Source organism: Gracilinanus agilis, chromosome 6 (genome assembly GCF_016433145.1).
Source record: "Gracilinanus agilis isolate LMUSP501 chromosome 6, AgileGrace, whole genome shotgun sequence".
Classification (NCBI taxonomy): Eukaryota; Metazoa; Chordata; class Mammalia; order Didelphimorphia; family Didelphidae; genus Gracilinanus; species Gracilinanus agilis.
In genome coordinates, this window is record NC_058135.1 from 267,773,491 (window position 1) to 267,792,267 (window position 18,777).

Consider the following 18,777-nt stretch of genomic DNA (forward strand, 5'->3'; position numbering starts at 1 on the left):
ATCCTAGAAGTGGCTTTAAGGGTTCTTTGGTATCATCTCACAGTAGAAGTAACAGAGCTGCAGAGGAGCCAGTATCATCTGGGGACTCCTAAGGAGAACTAGTTGGAGTCAAATGAGGGTTTCCATTATCCGGATGAGTGAGGATGGAGAGGAAATGGGCTGAAAGTTTGTTTGAAATGTGGGTGATTGAGAGGGGACATTGTTTATCTTCTCTTGGAATCCTGGACCAGGAGCATCCCTGGAACCGTAGGAAGTGGCTTGATGAGAAACTGAAGGAAGGATTGCTTTATACTGGGAGCTGGTTTGGAAGAGCTCCGTGTATGCATGTAGCTGTGTGTTAACAATCTTTTAAGGAAGTTGCCTGTGTCTGGTCACTTCCCAATAAATATCTCTCCACAGAACTAAAATACCGTTGTCGGTATTTTGTACTTGGCTTCTTTCTGCAGAGATAGGCTCACGTTGTGTCCTCTGTTAGAATATAAGCTCCACAAGGACAAGGATCTCTTGCTTTTCTGTATCCCCAGGGTTTAGCCCAGTGCCTAACACGTAATATGCACTAATACATGCTTGTTGTTTTATTAACTGATAATAACAAACAAATGAGTTAAACTAAACCAACTGGTAAGTGACTGCATCTGAAGTTTATGCAACGATTCACATCCATAGTTGTTCCCTACCTCTCTAAGGAAGTGTTTGCTATTCTTTGGAGTTTTTATTTATATTTTTGGAATTACTGTGTATGTTATTTCCTGCTACTAGTTTCTTCATTCAGTATTAGTTCCTAGGCCAGCTAGATTGAGCCAGTGGACCTGAAGTTAGGATGACTCATCTTCTTGAGTTCAAATCTGGCCTTAGACACTTGCTAACTTTGTGACCCTGGACAAGTCACTTAATTCTGTTAGCCTTCAGTTTCCTCATCTGTCAAATGAGCTGGAGAAGGAAATGGCCCACCTCTTCAGTGCCTTTGTCAAGAAAATCCCAAATGGGGTCATGAAGAGTCAGACACAACTGAAAATATTGAATGACAACAAATTAGTTCCTATAAATCTTCTAATATTTCTCTTAATTATATTCCATTAATTTACCAGAGGTTTTTGTAAACCATTCCCATAGTTGATGGACACTCACTTTGTTTCTAGTTTCTTCTATCACAAAATTTCCAATATGGATATACTGGCATATATGAGATATTTCTTCCTCTCTTTGACTTCCTTGGGATGTATGTACCCCATAGCAGGATCATGAGTCCAAGGATATGGACATCTCAATGAAAATTTTTTTTTTTTTTTTTTTTTTTTTTTTTTTTACAGAATTCCAAATTGGACACTGTAATGACAGGGCTAAGCAGTTGGGGTTAAGTGACTTGCCCAGGGTTACACAGCTAGGAAGTGTTTGAAGTCAGATTTGAACCCTCAACTCCAGGCTTGGTGCTCTATCCCTTGTGCCACCTAGCTGCCCCCAACTCTAACTGTTAAAGTTTAGTGTCTTGGAGAGTAACCTTACCCTTTCATAAAATAAACCTTACAACGGCTATTGGAGCAAACTACTTGGTTGGATGGACCACTGGGCTAAGCTTAAAAACTTAGTTTTATGGTATAGATTTTGTGTAAAGGTAGTAAAACCTTTTTCGGTGCCATTTCTGTGAGTCAGACTTATTAAAATTTTTCTTTGCCTGTTTTTCTCTTTTCAGTTGTCACAGGGAGTACTGATGGAATTGGACGATCATATGCAGAAGAGGTGAGCTTTCATTTTGTTCATCTTGGTTTTTAAAATTAATTTTCATTAATATAATTTTTGTCATGAATGTAAATGCCCCCCAAAAACCATTTCCCAGGACAATGCAACAGTACAGATCACAAAATAGAGGATTTCATACGAAACTGAAAATCTGTATTTCATATTGCTCACTTAAAAAAAATAAATTAAAAATTCCATATGCTAGTTTCAAAACTACCCTCTTTTGTGCTTCCTTCTGAACTTCCTTTTCTTTTCTACTATACATTTAAAAGAAGATTTCAATGGCCTTCTTTGGTGGAGGGGAGGGTTCATTACTATTGATTGCCCTTTCCTCTCTACTATTTATCTCTACCAGTTGAAAATAGAGGAAATTTAACAAATAAGCATAGTCAAACAAAAGAAATCTGCATGGTACCATGTTGAAAAATATATGCCTTTTTTTCCTGCATCTTAACTCTATTACATCTTTGTCAGGAGGTAAGAAATATGCTTTCTCCTTGGCCTTCCGGTGCCATGATTGGTCATGACTTTGATCAAGTTCTTAAGCCTTTTAAAGTATTTTTTTGAATAGTTTTGTTGTCATTGTCCACATTGTTCTCCTGCTTCCTTCACTTCCTTCTTTATCAGGTCATATTTCCTAGGATTCCTTTTCATTGAGATTCTACCCCTGATCAGCGCCTCTTCTCTGATCCTAAATGTCCAGCTTGCTAAATTTTATGTCTGTGGTGCCAGTCATCTGTGGCCATAAGCAGCAGCCTACTTATGCTCCCCATATACCTTTCCATTGACTTTTGCCTCATTGAAAGTTTGTATTATTTGGAGACACAATTCAGGGCCTGATAGCCTCAGACCACTGTAAGTGTATTGGTGTTGAAAATTCCAGCCTCTTCTTATTGCTCATCTGCAGTGTCTGTCCAAGGTATGTAGATGAATAAGCCTAGTCAGTGGGGTGACCATCTAATTGTGTATTCTCGTTTGAGCAGTCAGCATTCTTCCTTCATTTGATAGTTTCCTATGTGCAGTGTTGGGCCAAATTTGAGATCTTCTCGAAGGAGCTCTGTTGTATTCTGGGCCTTATTACAGTCAGCTGAAGTCATCTGTGTACTGGAACATGTGGGAGATTTCTCCCTCGATGGGAAGTCCTGCTTCTGCCTGGACTCTTCACTGGACGTGTTCCGGTGTGCCTTAGCAATAGACATCTTTCTGTTTTTTACCTCTACAAAGTGCTGCTTTGATTCCTTACTGTATCATGGAGCCATTTCAGGACCTCAGAGGCCTTGACAGCAGAGCATAAGCTCTTCCATCTTCTGTGAAGGTAGAAAACCTTCCAAGGATGGCCCTAGAACCGGGCTGCATCGATGTCCAAGAGCCAGCCTCACTGAAGCGAATTCTTCCTTTGGGGGATGAATTCTTCCATCACATGAGCCCATGGAATGGGAGCAAATAGAAAGCGGCCTTTTGTCAGCTGCAGGGGCAGACAAGGCCAGAGGCCTTTAGGAAGCGCATCCATAAGCAATAACTTACTCTGGTCATTGTTGATGACCAATGAGGCGACTTGCTACCAGGAGGCTGCGTGCTGTGCTTCCCGGGTCGCTCTCAGTGCTGTTGTCCTATACCAAACACCAGCAGCAAGTCTCGTCCTAGAGCTCAGGCAGGAGGGAACTCAGAGACGTCTGGTGGCATTCCTTCACTTTGTAGAAAAAGAAGCTGAGGCCCAGGGAACTTAGTGACTCGTTCAAGGCCACTTAAGTAAAAGGCATGACCGGCAGGATTTGAATCCAGATTCTCTGAATCCCAAGCCAGAAGTTGTAGTCCCATGGGACGATGGCTGGGGTGGGCAGCCCGGAAAGCTGAAGCTGCTCCGTTCTGTCCATAGTTCTTGTGTCTTGGCCCTTCCTTACTGCCAGCAGCAAGGGCAGACCTCTGCATTAAGTTGGACGTCGCCCTGCCCAGGCCGAGGTGCCTGGGCCCACGTCCCCTTCTCTCGTCTCTGCTCCTGCAGATGGGACTCCCTTGCTGGCTCACACAGTAAAGCCTCCTTGGCTTACAGACTGCTGGGGAGGGGTTTGGTTCTGGTTCTGGTTTGTTCCAGGACTAATCATTTCATCCCCACCTCGATGTTCACTTCAGAAAGCTACACTGAACAGTTTCCTGTTACAGCCAAAGACAAGAGACACCAGCCTGTGGGACGTGAGGATGCCAGCCTCAGGCCAGAACCTACAGACCCAACCTGGTGGCACACTCTTCGCAGCAAGGATGCTGTCCTGTGAAGGGACCGAGAAAGGGGACCCAGGTGCGCTCTACAGCACGGCTCATGTTGGAGCCATCGGAGGCCCCGAAGGCTTCTGCTCGGACTCCCCGGAAGCCTTTCCCCCAAATCTCAGGGATCTTTCCTTCCCTAAGAGTCGGAATGCCTATCCATGGGGAGTGTGGAGCTGACCTGGATGGCCATCCAGGGAGTGAGTGCTGACTGTGAGAGAAGGCAGGCCCCAGTCCTCTCTGTGTGTATCAGACTGGCACCTCCTCAGAACAGAAGGCACAATCAGAATCCCATCAGAGCTATGGCATGGAGCCGAGGGCACTGTGCAAGGAAACCTTGGCTGGACCTGTTTCAGGAGCTGTTGGATGAGAGGAAAAAAGATGTCACCCTGAGCACCCTCATTTTCTGTAGAAATTTTCCCAGTGCAAAGCCGTCACCCCATCAGGGAGGCCAGAAGAGCCTGGCTAAAAACTCTGAGGCAGCAAGCAGCCACTTGGTTTCCTCAAAGGATGGAGGGTTGGGGCAGGTAATGGTTACACCTGTGTAGGGTACACTAAGTGTGAAAACCCTTCAGACGAGCAGGAGAGAAGTGTATGGGCTTTGTCACCTCACAAAGGCATTGAAAAGCCATGGAGGAGAAAAGGAGGCTGGAGAAGATTTGCTGCGATCCTTAAATAAAACATCATCTCAGCTCTATTCTTGTTGGGCCTTTAATGGTGGCCTAGGGGAGTGCAAAAAGAAGGAAAATGCAGTCAATCTGTTGCTCTTTGAAATGCAGCCATCACAGCTGGACTCTTAATAATTCTCAAGTCACCAATGTGTGAAGTTAGAAAGGAGAGAGTTGGGGAAATGGCTGGTACATAACTGGTGTACCTAGAAAGAGATTGTCATGTTTGGCCAGCACAGTTATTTTCTTAAAAAACAAATTTCCACATAAGTTTTCTGAGGTTACATGATCCATATTGTCTCCCTCTCTTCTTCCTTTCCCCCCTCCTGGAGCTGGCAAGCAATTTGATCTGGGTTATACATGTATTATCACACAAAATGTATTTCCATATTATTCAATTTTGGAAGCAAATAATCTTATAAAACTAAAAGCTCAAAACATACCCAGATAAACAAGTGATAAATCATATGTTTTCATCTGCATTTCTACTCCAACAGTTCTTTTTCTGGAGGTGGATAGCATTCTTTTTCACAAGCCCCTCAGAATTGTTCTGGATCATCGTATTGTTGTTAATAGCAATCTATCACATTTGAATGTTCCACAATATTGCAGTTATTGAGTATAATGTTCTCTTGGTTCTGCTTATTTCACTCTACATCAGTTCATGTAGATCTTTCCAACTCTTTCTGAAATCATCCTGTTCATCACTCCTTATAGTACAATGTCATTCCAACACCATCACATACAATTTGTTCAGCCATTCACCAATTTAGGAATATCCCTTTAATTTCCAATTCCACCACAAAAAGAGTATCTATAAATATTTTTGCACAAACGGGTCCTTTCCCATTTTAAAAAATCATTTTGGGATACAAACCTAATAGTGATATTACTGGATCAAAAGGAATACATTCTTTTATAGGCCTTTGGACATAATTCCAAATTGCCCTCCAGAATGGTTGGATCAATTCATAACTCTACCAGTAATGCATTAGTATCCCAATTTAGCCACATCCCCTCCAACATTTATCATTTTCCTTTACTGTCACTTTGGCCAATCTGATAGGTGTGAAGTGGTACTTCAGAGTTATTTTAATCTCCATTTTTCTAATCAAGTGGGATTTAGAACATTTTTTCATATGATTATTGATAACTTTGGCTTCCTCAGTTGAAACCTGCCTGTACATATTCTTTGACCATTTATCAACTGGGGAATGACTTGCATTCTTATAAATTTAACTGAGTTCTTTATATATTTGAGAAATGAGACCTTTATCAGAGAAATTTGTTGTAAAATTTTTTTCCCAGTTTGTTGTTTCACTTCTATTTTTGGTTTTATTGGTTTTGTTTGTACAAACCCTTTTAAATTTAATATGACCAAAATTATTCATTTTACATCTTGTAATGTTCTCTATCTCTTGTTGCATCACAGATGCTTCCTTTCTCCATAGATCTGAAAGGTAAACTATTTCATGTTTGCCTAATTTACTTATAATGTCATTCTTTATGTTTAAAACATACCCATTTTGACCTTATCTTGTTATAGGGTGTGAGATATGGATCTAAACCTAATTTTTTTTTTTAAACCCTTACTTTCGGTGTATTGTCTCATAGGTGGAAGAGTGGTAAGGGTGGGCAATGGGGGTCAAGTGACCTGCCCAGGGTCACACAGCTGGGAAGTGGCTGAGGCCGGGTTTGAACCTAGGACCTCCCGTCTCTAGGCCTGACTCTCACTCCACTGAGCTACCCAGCTGCCCTAAACCTAATTTTTGCCATACTGTTTTCCAGTTTTCCCAGAACATTTTGTCAAATATCAAGTTCTTATCCTGAAAGCTGGGATCTTTAGGTTTATCAAACACTAAATTGCTGAGGTCATTTACCCCTAATCTGTTCCGTTGATCCACCCTTCTATTTCTTAGCCAGTACCAGATTATTTTGATGATCACTGCTTTATAGTATAGTTTAAGATCTGGTACGGCTATGGCTATGGCCAGCACAATTTTGAAAGCTTTCAGAAAGGAAGAGTAGTTAGTTACCAAAAGAATAGAAAAATTTCTTTCTTTCTGTCCATTCTGTACTTCCCTGTCTTTTGTTTGTACCTTATTAATGGTGTGCTGCTTTACCCACTAGAAGGAATTCTCTAGGACAGAAAGTGATTTCTCTTTCCCTTTCTTTAGATTCCCCGCACTTGGCACAATACCTGACCCATACTAAACACTTAATAAATGCTCGTTTTCTGACTGACTATGGAAAAAATAATTACTAGGCCATCAGTAACTTCAGATCCAAAGCCTACTTTTCCATTGCTATTGTAGCTTAGTTCTAGGCTTATATAGTACTTAGTAGTACTTTATCACAAAGGAAATAAAAGACTACAGAATATTCAAATTACATGTAAAGTCACTATTTTTTGTTGTGACAAAGAACTAGAAACTAGCAATGTAAGTATCAGATGGGCAATGGCAAAACAAGCAATGGCATATGAGTCATGTAATATAATTTTATTGTAAGAAATGATGAAAAGGAGATGGTTTCAGAGAAATCTGGGAAGATGTGAATTGATGCAGAGTAAAGTGAGAAGAAGGGAACTTATTCAGTAACAACATTGTAAGGACAAACAGTTTAGTAAGAATTAAGAACAATGATCAATGTAATGACCAGTCATAGTTCCAGAGGACCATTGATAAGGCAGGCTCTCCATCGTCTTGACTGAAAGGTGATGGACCCAAGGTACAAAATGAGGCATAACTTTCTTAATAGGACTAATGTGTGGATTTGTTTTGCTTGACTGCATATTTGATACAAATGGCTTTTTCTTTACATTGGGAAGAGATTTCCTGGGAAGAAGAGGACAGTTATAGTGTTGTGCTCTGCCCTCCCCCCCAACCCCAAGAAAATGTGATCATTAAAGCATTTAAAAGAAAATGTTCAGAAGAGAACAAAGAGAAGTTCAGAAGCAGTCACAGACAAATTTGAAAGTAGCTTGTTGAATTTGTGTTATACACATATACGCATACACATGTACACCCATACACACACAGTGTGTACGTACACACACATATATTTTAAATCAAGATGTACATAGTAGAGATTCATCACATTTCAGTCATCTTTTTTTTGTATATAGAAATGCTTGGTGTGTGTTTAAGTACAGAATGAAAAAATGATTTAAAAATGTTAATAAAACAATCTACATACGTTTCAAGAATATCTTTGATGAAAATGAAATGAAAACAACACATTCCTCAAATGATTTTCTAAAGCTGATCATAGCCTCAAAGGCACAATCATCGATAATGATATTACAAGATCCTACTGTGTTTGTTTTTTTACGGGAGGGGCAGGTAAGCTTTTAACAAGTTTTGAATTTAACAAACACCAAATAAAATGAATGCTTACATATACAAAGTAGAATAGAAAAATAGGATAGCACATGAAACTGAAAGTATCTATTATATATGCCTTACTTTTCCTTTAAGTTTATAATAAATTTACTGGGTAAGTTTCAAAGCTATCCTGCTTGACTGTGTTTCCTTCTCTTCTGTGCATTTAAAAAAATACTTTACGGGGGCAGCTGGGTAGCTCAGTGGAGTGAGAGTCAGGCCTAGAGACAGGAGGTCCTAGGTTCAAATCCGGCCTCAGCCACTTCCCAGCTGTGTGACCCTGGGCAAGTCACTTGACTCCCATTGCCCACCCTTACCAATCTTCCACCTATAAGTCAATACACAGAAGTTAAGGGTTTAAAATTAAAAAAAAAAATACTTTAGTGGTCCCCATGTGTTCTCTTTTTGGCAGCCCTATCACTAGTTTCTCTTTACCTTCTCCTCATTGAGGAGGAAAAAAAGAAAGCAGATCCTTATAACATATGAATATTCAAGCAAAACACATCCCCTGTTGGCCATATCTAAAAATAAAAATATCATTTTGTAACGTGAGTATGGTGCCTCTCTGTCAAGAGAGAGATGATCTGTTTGATCATCTGTTCTCTAGTGTCCTGGTTGGCCACTGTAGTGTCAGAGACAACAGGATCCTTCTAGTCTCCCAGATTCATAGCATTAGAATTATCCTCCACTTCTCACCCTTCCCCACCTCACATATCTTGTCATTTGCCAAGTCTTGACATTTCTAACACAACATCTTTCCTCATTGATCCCTTCTTTCTATCACTTGGCAACAAGCCTAGTTTGGGTCGTTGCTGATCTCCTAGCCCAGTGATGGGCAAACTACGGCCTGTGGGCCAGATGTGGCCCTGAAATGTTCTATCCAGCCACAGGACATTATTCCTAATCTGACGAATACAATGAGGAGGATGCAATACAATGAAACTTGTGTTGCCTTAGAAACAGACTGACAGAGGAGCATTTCCTTTCCTTTGGCCCTTTAAAAAGTTTGCCCATCCCTGTCCTACACCATTATAGTGGCCCCCTAGTTTTTTTCATTTGGAAATTTTGTTTTTTCTTTTCTTTTTTAAGGTCATAGCAATTGAAAAAAACAAACTCCTGTAAGTCGGGTACTGAGTGCCTTGCTGCCAGGTGCTGCTCCGGCCTGGGCACTGTTCTGATTCGGGTTCGTCCTGTGGCTCAAATGGGCGGTGCTCTGACTGTGTCCTGTTGTAGTTCTCTCTTGATGGTACGATCTGTGCCGTCAGCCCACTGAGCCTTGTCTCTGCTTAGAGCAGTTACAGGCTTCTGGCACTCTCGCATTCAGTTCCACTCTGGATGGAGGAATTTATGTTTCTGTATCATTTCTTTTGGTGTATTTTAAGAACTTGACTGATATATTTGGCAGGAACTGGGCTCCTCTAGGTCCTAGCATTGTGTTTGATTCTGAAAAAGCACTTCCTAGAGCCAACGTGCAATGTGTAAGAAAGGACAATAATCCCTCAAGTTTTTTTAGTCCCATCTGTGAGAACTTTGTGTATACTAAAATTTTTAAACCAATCTATGGTTGGTCTAGTTATATAATAAAAGGAGCAGCAATAATGAGTAGGAAGGGATCTGTTTTAATGTAGAATGTTTTTAGGGTCATATTGGCTGAGAAGGCATTACGTAGCACATACTTAATTGTCTTCATTCTCTCTCGTTTGCAGTTAGCCAAGCGTGGAATGAAGATCGTCCTCGTCAGCAGATCCCAGGAAAAACTAAAGGAGGTGGCTAATAATATAAGTACGTTTTCCTGTCAGCACCTGTTGTTTGGGTAGTGGTGGTGATTTTTATTATTACTTAGAGCTGAATGATATGTAATTACCTCTGCATTTGTAGGTAGTCTTTGAAAATTGCTATGGTGAAAAAATTCATCCCCCTGCAGGCAACCTGGTGCTCCGAGTGTCTTAGAGCTTCTCCAGGCTTGTTCTTGTCTTAGCAGGTTAGCAGTCCATTCCTGGATCCTGTCTGCGAAGCCTTTCCAGCTGAACTGACCCGGTCAAATATTTTTATCCTTTGCTGGGATAGTATTTAAAAACCCAAATGCTTTCAAGAATGATCATCGTTAGCATCACAGTCACTATCATCATCATCATCGCCGTTATTCTTTGGCTAAAATTCTTCACTTTCACATCTTCCTGGTATGGAAGTAACCCAGGATTTTGAAGGTTCTGTCAGACAAATATGATGTTTTATAGCCCATCCAAACTAGCATATGAGGCTAACAATAGAATGCGTGTTTGGTCAACTCCAATCTAGCTAAATTTGTGTGCCTACCCCTTCTAAAATTGGAAAGATCCAGGACCAGAAGTTTGGCTAGGAGTTGTTGCTGGGCAGTCAAATATTTCATGATGAGAAGTATCTTGCTGAAAAATCTTGGAAATGGAATATTTAATATCTTATTATCTAATTCATTTATTACATTCATATGTTAAAATTTAACAATAACTTAATATACTGTACAGTTTATAACATTCTTTACTTATTTTAGTTTTGTTTATTTTATTCATAAAGAAATATATTTATGTTGCCAGATCATTTTGCTTTCATGTTCTCCATTATTATCCTGGAGACACAAAGCAAAAATGAAGCAATCCTTAACCTCAAGTGACTTACATTCTACCAGTTATTTAAGCTATTTATGTCCACCTCTACCTCTCCCCTCACCCTCCCAAATAAAGTATCTATATTTATGAAGGAAAATTGTTGGGCCAGCTCAAAGTTTGTAGGAAACAAAATCAAAGGCCCAAGTGATTGCAAATGCTTGGCTCCCAGGGCAGTTAAGGTAGCACAGTTGATAGAGTGCCAGGCCTGGAGTTAGAAAGACCTGGATTCAAATCTGGCCTCAGACACCTAGCTATGTGATCCTGGGCAAGTCTCATAACCCCAATTGCCTAACCTTTACTGCTCTTCTGCATTATAATTGATAATTAATATTGATTTTAAGACAGAAGGTAAGGGTTTTAAAAAAAAATTCATGGCCTTTGATATTTTTTACAAATATAAAAATGTATGTGTATTAAGCATGGTAAATCATGTAATCCTAATCTTGTGAAACAAATCAAATCTGTAAGCATCATCAAGATTTGCTGGGATTGTATTCAGGTCTGGAGTATGGATCTGAAATTGTATGTTTTATTCAAAAAGGACAGGATACAGAAAAGATTTAATTGTTATGAATGTCAGAAGTAGAAGGGGAGGGAAACATGATAGAGAGCATTTGGGTACAGATTGATAGAGGCAGAAGCTATAGAGGCAGAAGTAAGCTTTGAATCACATTATAGAAAGAAGAAGTAGGTAAGATTAGGAAGAGAGTGCAAGCTCTGGCACAAAGGCTTTATATAGCAGAAAGGTGTTCCCTTATACCTTTTCCCATAACTCTTCCTTGATATTTTGTTTTTTCAAATGAATTTTATTTTTATTGAATTCTGTGAAGTATCCTTTGATAGTTTGGTATGATTGAATCTGTATTTTATCTTTTGTAATATTGTCACTTTTATTATGAGCTTTCAATATTCTTCCAGCCATTTAAGTTGTTAAATAGAATTTCCCTTTCATCGCTCCTTGGATTTTTGTTACTACTATATAGAATAACTGCTGGGGTTTTACAGGTTTGTTTTGTAGCTCAATTGCTGAAACTATTGTTTCAATAGCTTTACTGATTCCCTAGGATTTTCTAAGTAAATTATTACATTATCAGCAAATAGAGATAATTCTTTCTTCCCTTGGCCAGTATGTTATGCCTTAAATTTATTTTTCTCATCTTATTCATATTGCCAGCCTTTCTAGAACTATATAAAATAATAACAGGGAGAGCAAATGCTCTCACTCCATTAGGAAAGGTTCTAGTATATTTTTCTTGTATATGATGCTTACTTTTGGTTTTAAATCTTTTTTATGATACTAGAAAAGGATCTTCTTATGCCTGTACTTTGTGGGGCTTTTAGCATATGTGTGTTGTATATTGTCAAAGTTTTTTTCTTCATTTGTTGATCACTTCATGTGTTTTGGATTTTTAAAAATATGATTGTGTTGATTATTCTCCTAATGTTGAACCTTCTCTCTTTTCTCCTACTCTCAGGAAAGTAGATGGACTAGATATAGTATAGGAATAGTGGCCTGGATCAAAGAAATGTAGCTTTTGGCTTAAATTCAGCTTGGTTATGATGGATGTTTTCTTAGATTAAGGGTTGTTGTTGATAGGGTTTTGTTTAAAATTTTTGTATAATCAGTAATGATGTCAGTCTATATTTTGCTTTCTTTGCTTTATTCTTCTCTGGTCTAGGTATTAGGAGTATATTGTCTTATAAAAGGAGTCTGGGGGTCAGTTAAGTGGCTCAGTGGCTAGAGAGCCAGATCCAGAGATGGGAGGTCCTGGGTTCAAAAGTGACCTCATACAATTCCTAGTTGTATAACTCTGGGCAAGTCACTTCACCCCCTTTGCCTAGTATTTATTACTCTTCTGCCTTGGCACCAATAAACGATATTGATTCTTAGACAAAAGATAAGAGTCTTTAAGAAAAAGGAATTTGTTAGGGTGCTTTCTTTCTTGTTTTTTGAGAATAATTTGTTTAGTATTAGCATTAATTGTTCATTAAAAGTTTAAACCATTAAAAGGGTTTCATGGCTTGTCTGAATAAGAATTCCATCTGAGACTTTTCAGAGATGTTCAGAAGATAGAAGTAGGACAGGTAACCGAGGGATGGCTCTGAGGCTGTGGCAGGGCACTCAAGAGTGGTGTCAGTGGTGCTTGGGGTCAGAATGCAGGTAAGAAAAACTACAGGAAACAGATGGTTCTAATGTATATTAGGGGAAGAGAGATGCCGCTTCCTTCATGAAGCCTTCCTTCATCTCCCTCTTCTCATTTCTCACTGCACTTGTTTTCTCACTTGCTGCATTGTGACACAGTTGTTATATGCCTTGTCCTTCTGATTAGACATTAAGCAACTTGAGCCAAATGTAGGGTCTTCTTTATCTTAGTTTCTCCCTTAGTGTACCTAGCACTGAACCTTGCATGTGTTGTTCAGTGGTTTCAGTTGTGTCTGACTCTTTATGACCTTGTTTGGATTTTTCTTGGTAGAAATATTCCAGTGGCTTGCCATTTCCTTCTCCATTTCATTCTACAGATGAGGAAACTGAGGCCAACAGGGTTTTGTGACTTGCCCAGGGTCACACACAGCTAGTTAAGTGTCTGCGGCCAGATTTGAACTCAGGAAGATGAATCTTGCTGACTCCAAGCCTGATAGGGTGTGTGCAATGGTGCCACCTCGCTTCCTTGAGCCTTGCACATAGTAGCTCAATATTTATTAGATAGAATTAAATGGGGTTTTGGGAGGAAGGTAGAGCTAGATGGAATATAAGATGTAGGGACAATTGAGTCACACTTGAAAGAGGGAGACTGGAGGGCTAATCAAAGAACTTAGCCTCTTGTCATTGTGCTTCTGAGGACCCTGGTCTCCGTTGATGGAATCCTGGAAACCATTTTTGTGTTTTCATTTTGGCTAATGTACCATAAGACTAACCAGCCAGGCCAGGAGATGAGGTGTGGGAAAGGGTTTAGCACTTTCTCTCAAGGCTACATTCCTTGGGTCCAGGCTAATATTCCTACATTGGATCTAGTGCATCTCTTTTCCTGCCAGGAGGAGAAAAGAGAGAAGAAATGGTCCAAGCAAGTGCCGCTGGGAGGAAAGCAATCTTTCACCTGGCCATTTTCACATATGACTCTTTTCCCTCTTCTTTCCATCCTTGTTATCAGTTTTTACAGGTACCTTGAAAATCTGTCCCTCGTGGACTGTGTGCTGCAAAAACTTGCAACCATGTTTTCATGGAGTTGCAACCTGGCAGTTGCCAATTTAGAACACAGAACCTGGCAGAGGACCCAGGCCAAGTGCCAGGGTGACAGTTGAGGTTAGGGTATAAAAAGGGGTCTCCAAGCCCCTGACTTCACTTCTGGCTCTGAACTCCAGGGTTAGGGAGGAAAGGGTGGAATAGTGGATCCTGGGTGGTCTGGGTGGTTTTGGGCAAATTTATTAGGCAAGTAGGAACAACTACCATTGCTAGCCAAATTCAACAGGTCTTTGGCATACCCAACAACTCTTATTATAAACAAGAGATAAATTCTACTAACAAGTCATCAGCATCTGACCCAGGGCTTAGTAGCCCTGGGTCAGCAACCAAACTTATCAGAGTTGAGATTTGCCCTCAAGGCTTTGTCATACTGCTGCACATAGAGAAGATCAATCTGTGTTTTCTAGTAACTTAGTCATATAGTTCAGCCAAGACCTTTAGCTTACCTTCACCCAATTTCCAACTCCCTTTTACCTGATTCAGTTTAATTACCAATAAATCCATTTAACCTCAAGCTTAAAGATTCTTGAAGCTTTGCTTTGCCTTATCAAGGGGCAATTATCACCAACAGTCAGATCAGATTAATAACTCTATTTGGCCAGCCTTTACCAAACAGTTTCATTTCAGGAGGTCTCCACCTTCTTCCTGAAACTATACCAACTGTCCATTCGATTGGTTCCAACTCCCAGGGGCAGAAGCGGAGAATCCTGTCCTTGCTGGTGAGAGAGTTCATCTGACTCTCATTCAGCTTAGGTGTAGACCCCTCCTTCACATACCAACTTCTACATCTGCCCAAGGCCCATTGGCTGTCCTTACATCACCCTTATATCATCTACACTTTCCCCCGCATTACAGTTTGAAAACTAACATAATTCTGAAGCCAAGCCTTCGGCATCTCTATTGGGAAGCTGGCAGCTGAGATTTAGCCACGTCATGTTTTCATCCCCAAAGCTTGAGACATTTCTGTACTAATGATGTTATTAATTACAGAGTAGGGTGGGTGGTGGTTGTTTTTAAATGACAGGGAAACAGGCCTTCCAAACAGTGGTGAACCCCTTTTCTACGTGTGTCCCCAAGTCCTCTGTCATCTCCATGCTTTTGTGTCCCTGTAGCATCCCCACTTCAGCCCAGCAGTAAGAGGCAGCAGTGATATAGAAAAAGGCTGGCTCCATAGGGCCTGCTCCAAGCACGGCTGCTGTTGGCTACCTGCGGTTCCTTCACCTTGAGACTAAATTTCTTCTGAAAAATGAGGATGATTGATTAGATATAGGCCAGCGCACCTTCTGGCTCGAACATTTAATGATTCTTGTGTATCGGTTTTACTAGAAGAGCATTTTCACACTCAAGTTTATTCTCTATGTGATCCTATTCATGTCTAAAATGAGGTGCCCTCCCTCCCTACTGGGTTCTGTTCCCTTGTTAGGGAAGTGGCTTTGCAGAATCCCACCACTCTGGTTTCCTCACAGAAGTTTACCTACACTACAGTGACAGGAAGAGAGAGGGAGGGGAGGGCACATTCTCCCCTTACGTATACAGAGGTCATGGTAAGTACATTTCCCAGGAGTCTGTTTTTGGGGAAGAAAACCAACTGTCTTGTCCTTGTCATGGGTAGAAAAAGTCTTCTTGTCACATCAATTTGCCATCAGCCTATCTCGCTATGTACCCTTTAGGACAGTAAGGGAAAAAAACAACAATATGTGCTTCCAGCCATAAAGGGGGGGCCGGGAGGAGAGAGAGAGAGAGAGAGAGAGAGAGAGAGAGAGAGAGAGAGAGAGACAGAGACAGAGACAGAGACAGAGACAGAGACAGGGTGGGGAGGAAGGAGAGGTATGGGGGAAGAGAGAGAGAAAATTGTGCAATAAAATTACCATTAGAAGAAAGTTTAGTTTTTTAGGGAAGATGGAAAAGGAAACATCTTATGAATAACTGCCTTCCATTTGTAAGGTGGTAATGTAAATAAGACCATTTTCTTTGGAATTTCTTAAAATAAAAACTTTTACTCCTTCCTTTATTTGCAAAGTTGAGGATTCAAAGTTAGGATTACACAGGCAGACTGAAAGTGAAAGATTGTGCAACTATCCAGTCAACTGAGATCTTTAGAAAGTGTTTAGGCTCTCCCCTCATCATTCCTGATTGCACAATTACCCAGATAATTAATTACAATGATCTCTACTTAGATTTTGGATGTCTTTGTGATCCTGTTAATGTGGGTATTTCCTTCATTAAAACAGGTCACTTTTCACTCCTTCCTTCTTTCTTGTCCTGTGTGATTCTTATCCATGGTTTCCCATAAGTTCTCCCTAATAGACCCACTCAGGGTTCTCGGGATGCTCTTAGATCTCTGACATAGGTGGTTACCAGGAGAACAGGCAGACTGACCATCACTCTGACACTTAATACTCTCTTCTCACTACCTGACTACCTTTTCTGATCATGTCTTTGATACCACACTTGACACTGTTTCTCCTATGCAATTCTTCATTGGTGAATATGTTGGAACTCACTAAAGCCTGCCTCATGCCTTCTTATTGTTCTTTGATCTTACAACTTAATTCTTCAGAGATGAATACTGATGAGACTTTGTTTCAGGAAGGAACTTGGAATCTGTATAATTTCCCAAATGCAAATCTTTGTATTCTATTGACCAATTTGGGGCCTGACTCACTATTTATTTTTGGTGACTGTAAAATATATAGACACTGACAGACCAGCTTTATGGGTTCTCCCTTCAAAGAGAAAAAAAGTCTGGACAAAAGACATTTTTCATCAGCCTCATTTTTCTGGTGTTGTCAGTTAGGCTATATTATTATGGTTCTTTTGTAGGAGACTCTGAAGTGTTCTGGGCTTAGATGAAATCATCCCAGTGTCATCCGTGAACAGGAGCCTATCATATCATAATACAAACTCTTGAAGGTAATAAAGTGAAGGATAGTGTACTTTGCTTCACAGTCAGATTCTAACAATTCCTTCTTTGATTGTGGGTCGTGGGTTTTTTTTTTTTAATTTTTTAACACGAATCCCTTGGGGTTATTTTGGAACCTTGTTTTGCTGATAATAGTTTAGTCCTTCACAGTTGATCATCATACACTATTTTTATTACTTTATATAGTGCGTTCCTGTTTCTACTCACTTCACTTAGCATCAGTTCAGATAAGTCTTTCCAAGTTTTTCTGAACTCATCCTATTCCTCTTCTTATGGTGCAATAGTATTCCATTACAACCATAAACCACAACTGTTCATTCATTTCCTGAGTGATGGATAACCCCTCAGTTTCCAATTCTTTCCCAGTACAAAAAGAGTTGCTACAAATATTTTTTTTGTACAAGTAGGTCTGTTTTCCCCCCATCTCTGATCTCTTTATGGTAGAGACCCAGCAGTGGTATTGCTAGGTCAAAGAGTATGCATGGTTTTATGGCCTTTTGAGTATGGTTCTGTATTGCTCCCTAGAATATTTGTATCAGTCCACAGTTCCACCCTCAGTGCATTAGTATCCCAATTTTCCCACATCCCCTCCAACATTTATTATTTACCTTTTTGGTCATGTTAGTTACTCTAATAGATGTGAATTGGTATCTCTGAGTTGTTTTAATTTGCATTTCTCTAATCAATGATGATTTTGAGCATTTCCTCATATAGCTAGAGATAGTTTTAATTTCTTCATCTGAGCATTGCCTGTTCAAATTTTTTGGCCATTTTTCAATTGGGGAATGCTTTGTATTCTTATAAATTTGAGTCAGTTCTCTGTATATTTGAAAAGGAAGGCCTTTGTTGGAGACACTTGCTATACATTTTTCTCCCCAATTTGTTGTTTCCTTTCTAATCTTTGATTGCATCACTTTTGTTTGCACAGAAACTTTTTTAATTTAATGTAACCAAAATTCTCCATTTCATTTTTTATAATGTTCTCTATGCCTTGTTTGGTCATACATTCTTCTTTTTTAAGTCTGACAGGTAAACTTTTCTATGGTTCCCTAATTTGTTTATGGTATCCCCCTTTATTTCTAGATCAAGTTTCCATTTTGACATTATCTTGGTATATGGTGTGAGATGTTGATCTATGCCTAGTTTCTGCCGTATTTTCTCATTTTCCTAGCAGTTTTTTAAAATAGTGAGTTGTTTTCCAATAGATTGGATCTTTGGGTTTATTGAACACTAGGTTACTACGGTCATTACTTCTGTGTGTTCATTTCCTAACCTATTCTATTGATTCATTAATATATTTCTTAGCCAGTATCAGATTGTTTTTATGATTACCACTTCATTGTATAGTTTGTGACCCGGTATGGCTAGACCACCTTCTTTCATATATTTTAAAAATTAATTCCCTTGATATTCTTGACCTTTCGTTCTTCCAGATGAATTTTGTTATTTTTTTCCTAGCTCTGTGAAATAAGTTTTGGGTAGTTTGGTTGGTATGGCGCTGAATCGTTAAATTAATTTAGGTAGGATTGTCATTTTTATTATATTGGCTTGACTTATCCATGAGCAAGTAATGTTTTTCCAATTGTTTCAATCTGACTTTGTGTGAGGAATGTGTTGTCATTGTGTTCATTCCTGTTCCATCTTTCAAATAATCTTGTGTGACTTGAGTATGTGACTGATCCAAATGAAATGAATGAGTAAATGAAAATGATTTAATGATTGATTTAGCACTTATTCTGTGCTAAGCCCTGTGTGAAGTGCCAGCTATTCAGCCTCCTTTTCTCAAGAGGCTTAACATTGTTATTGGGAAACAACATGTGAATAAGGTGTTAGACTGAAAGTCAGGACAATCTGAGTTCAAATCCAGTCTTGAAACCTGGTAATTATTTGATCCTGGGCAAGTCACCTAATTTCTCTGCAC

At 39.7% G+C, this 18,777-nt stretch overlaps 1 protein-coding gene across 1 annotated transcript in view; it reads left to right on the forward strand.

Annotated features, from left to right (window-relative positions):
• Nucleotides 1-18,777, forward strand: part of HSD17B12 (hydroxysteroid 17-beta dehydrogenase 12) — a 162,838-nt gene that overhangs the window by 55,399 nt on the left and 88,662 nt on the right. The window contains exons 2-3 of the mRNA XM_044681335.1: nucleotides 1,691-1,737; nucleotides 9,754-9,829. Of these exons, the coding sequence (XP_044537270.1) occupies nucleotides 1,691-1,737; nucleotides 9,754-9,829 (123 nt within the window). The remainder of the gene's footprint in view (nucleotides 1-1,690; nucleotides 1,738-9,753; nucleotides 9,830-18,777) is intronic.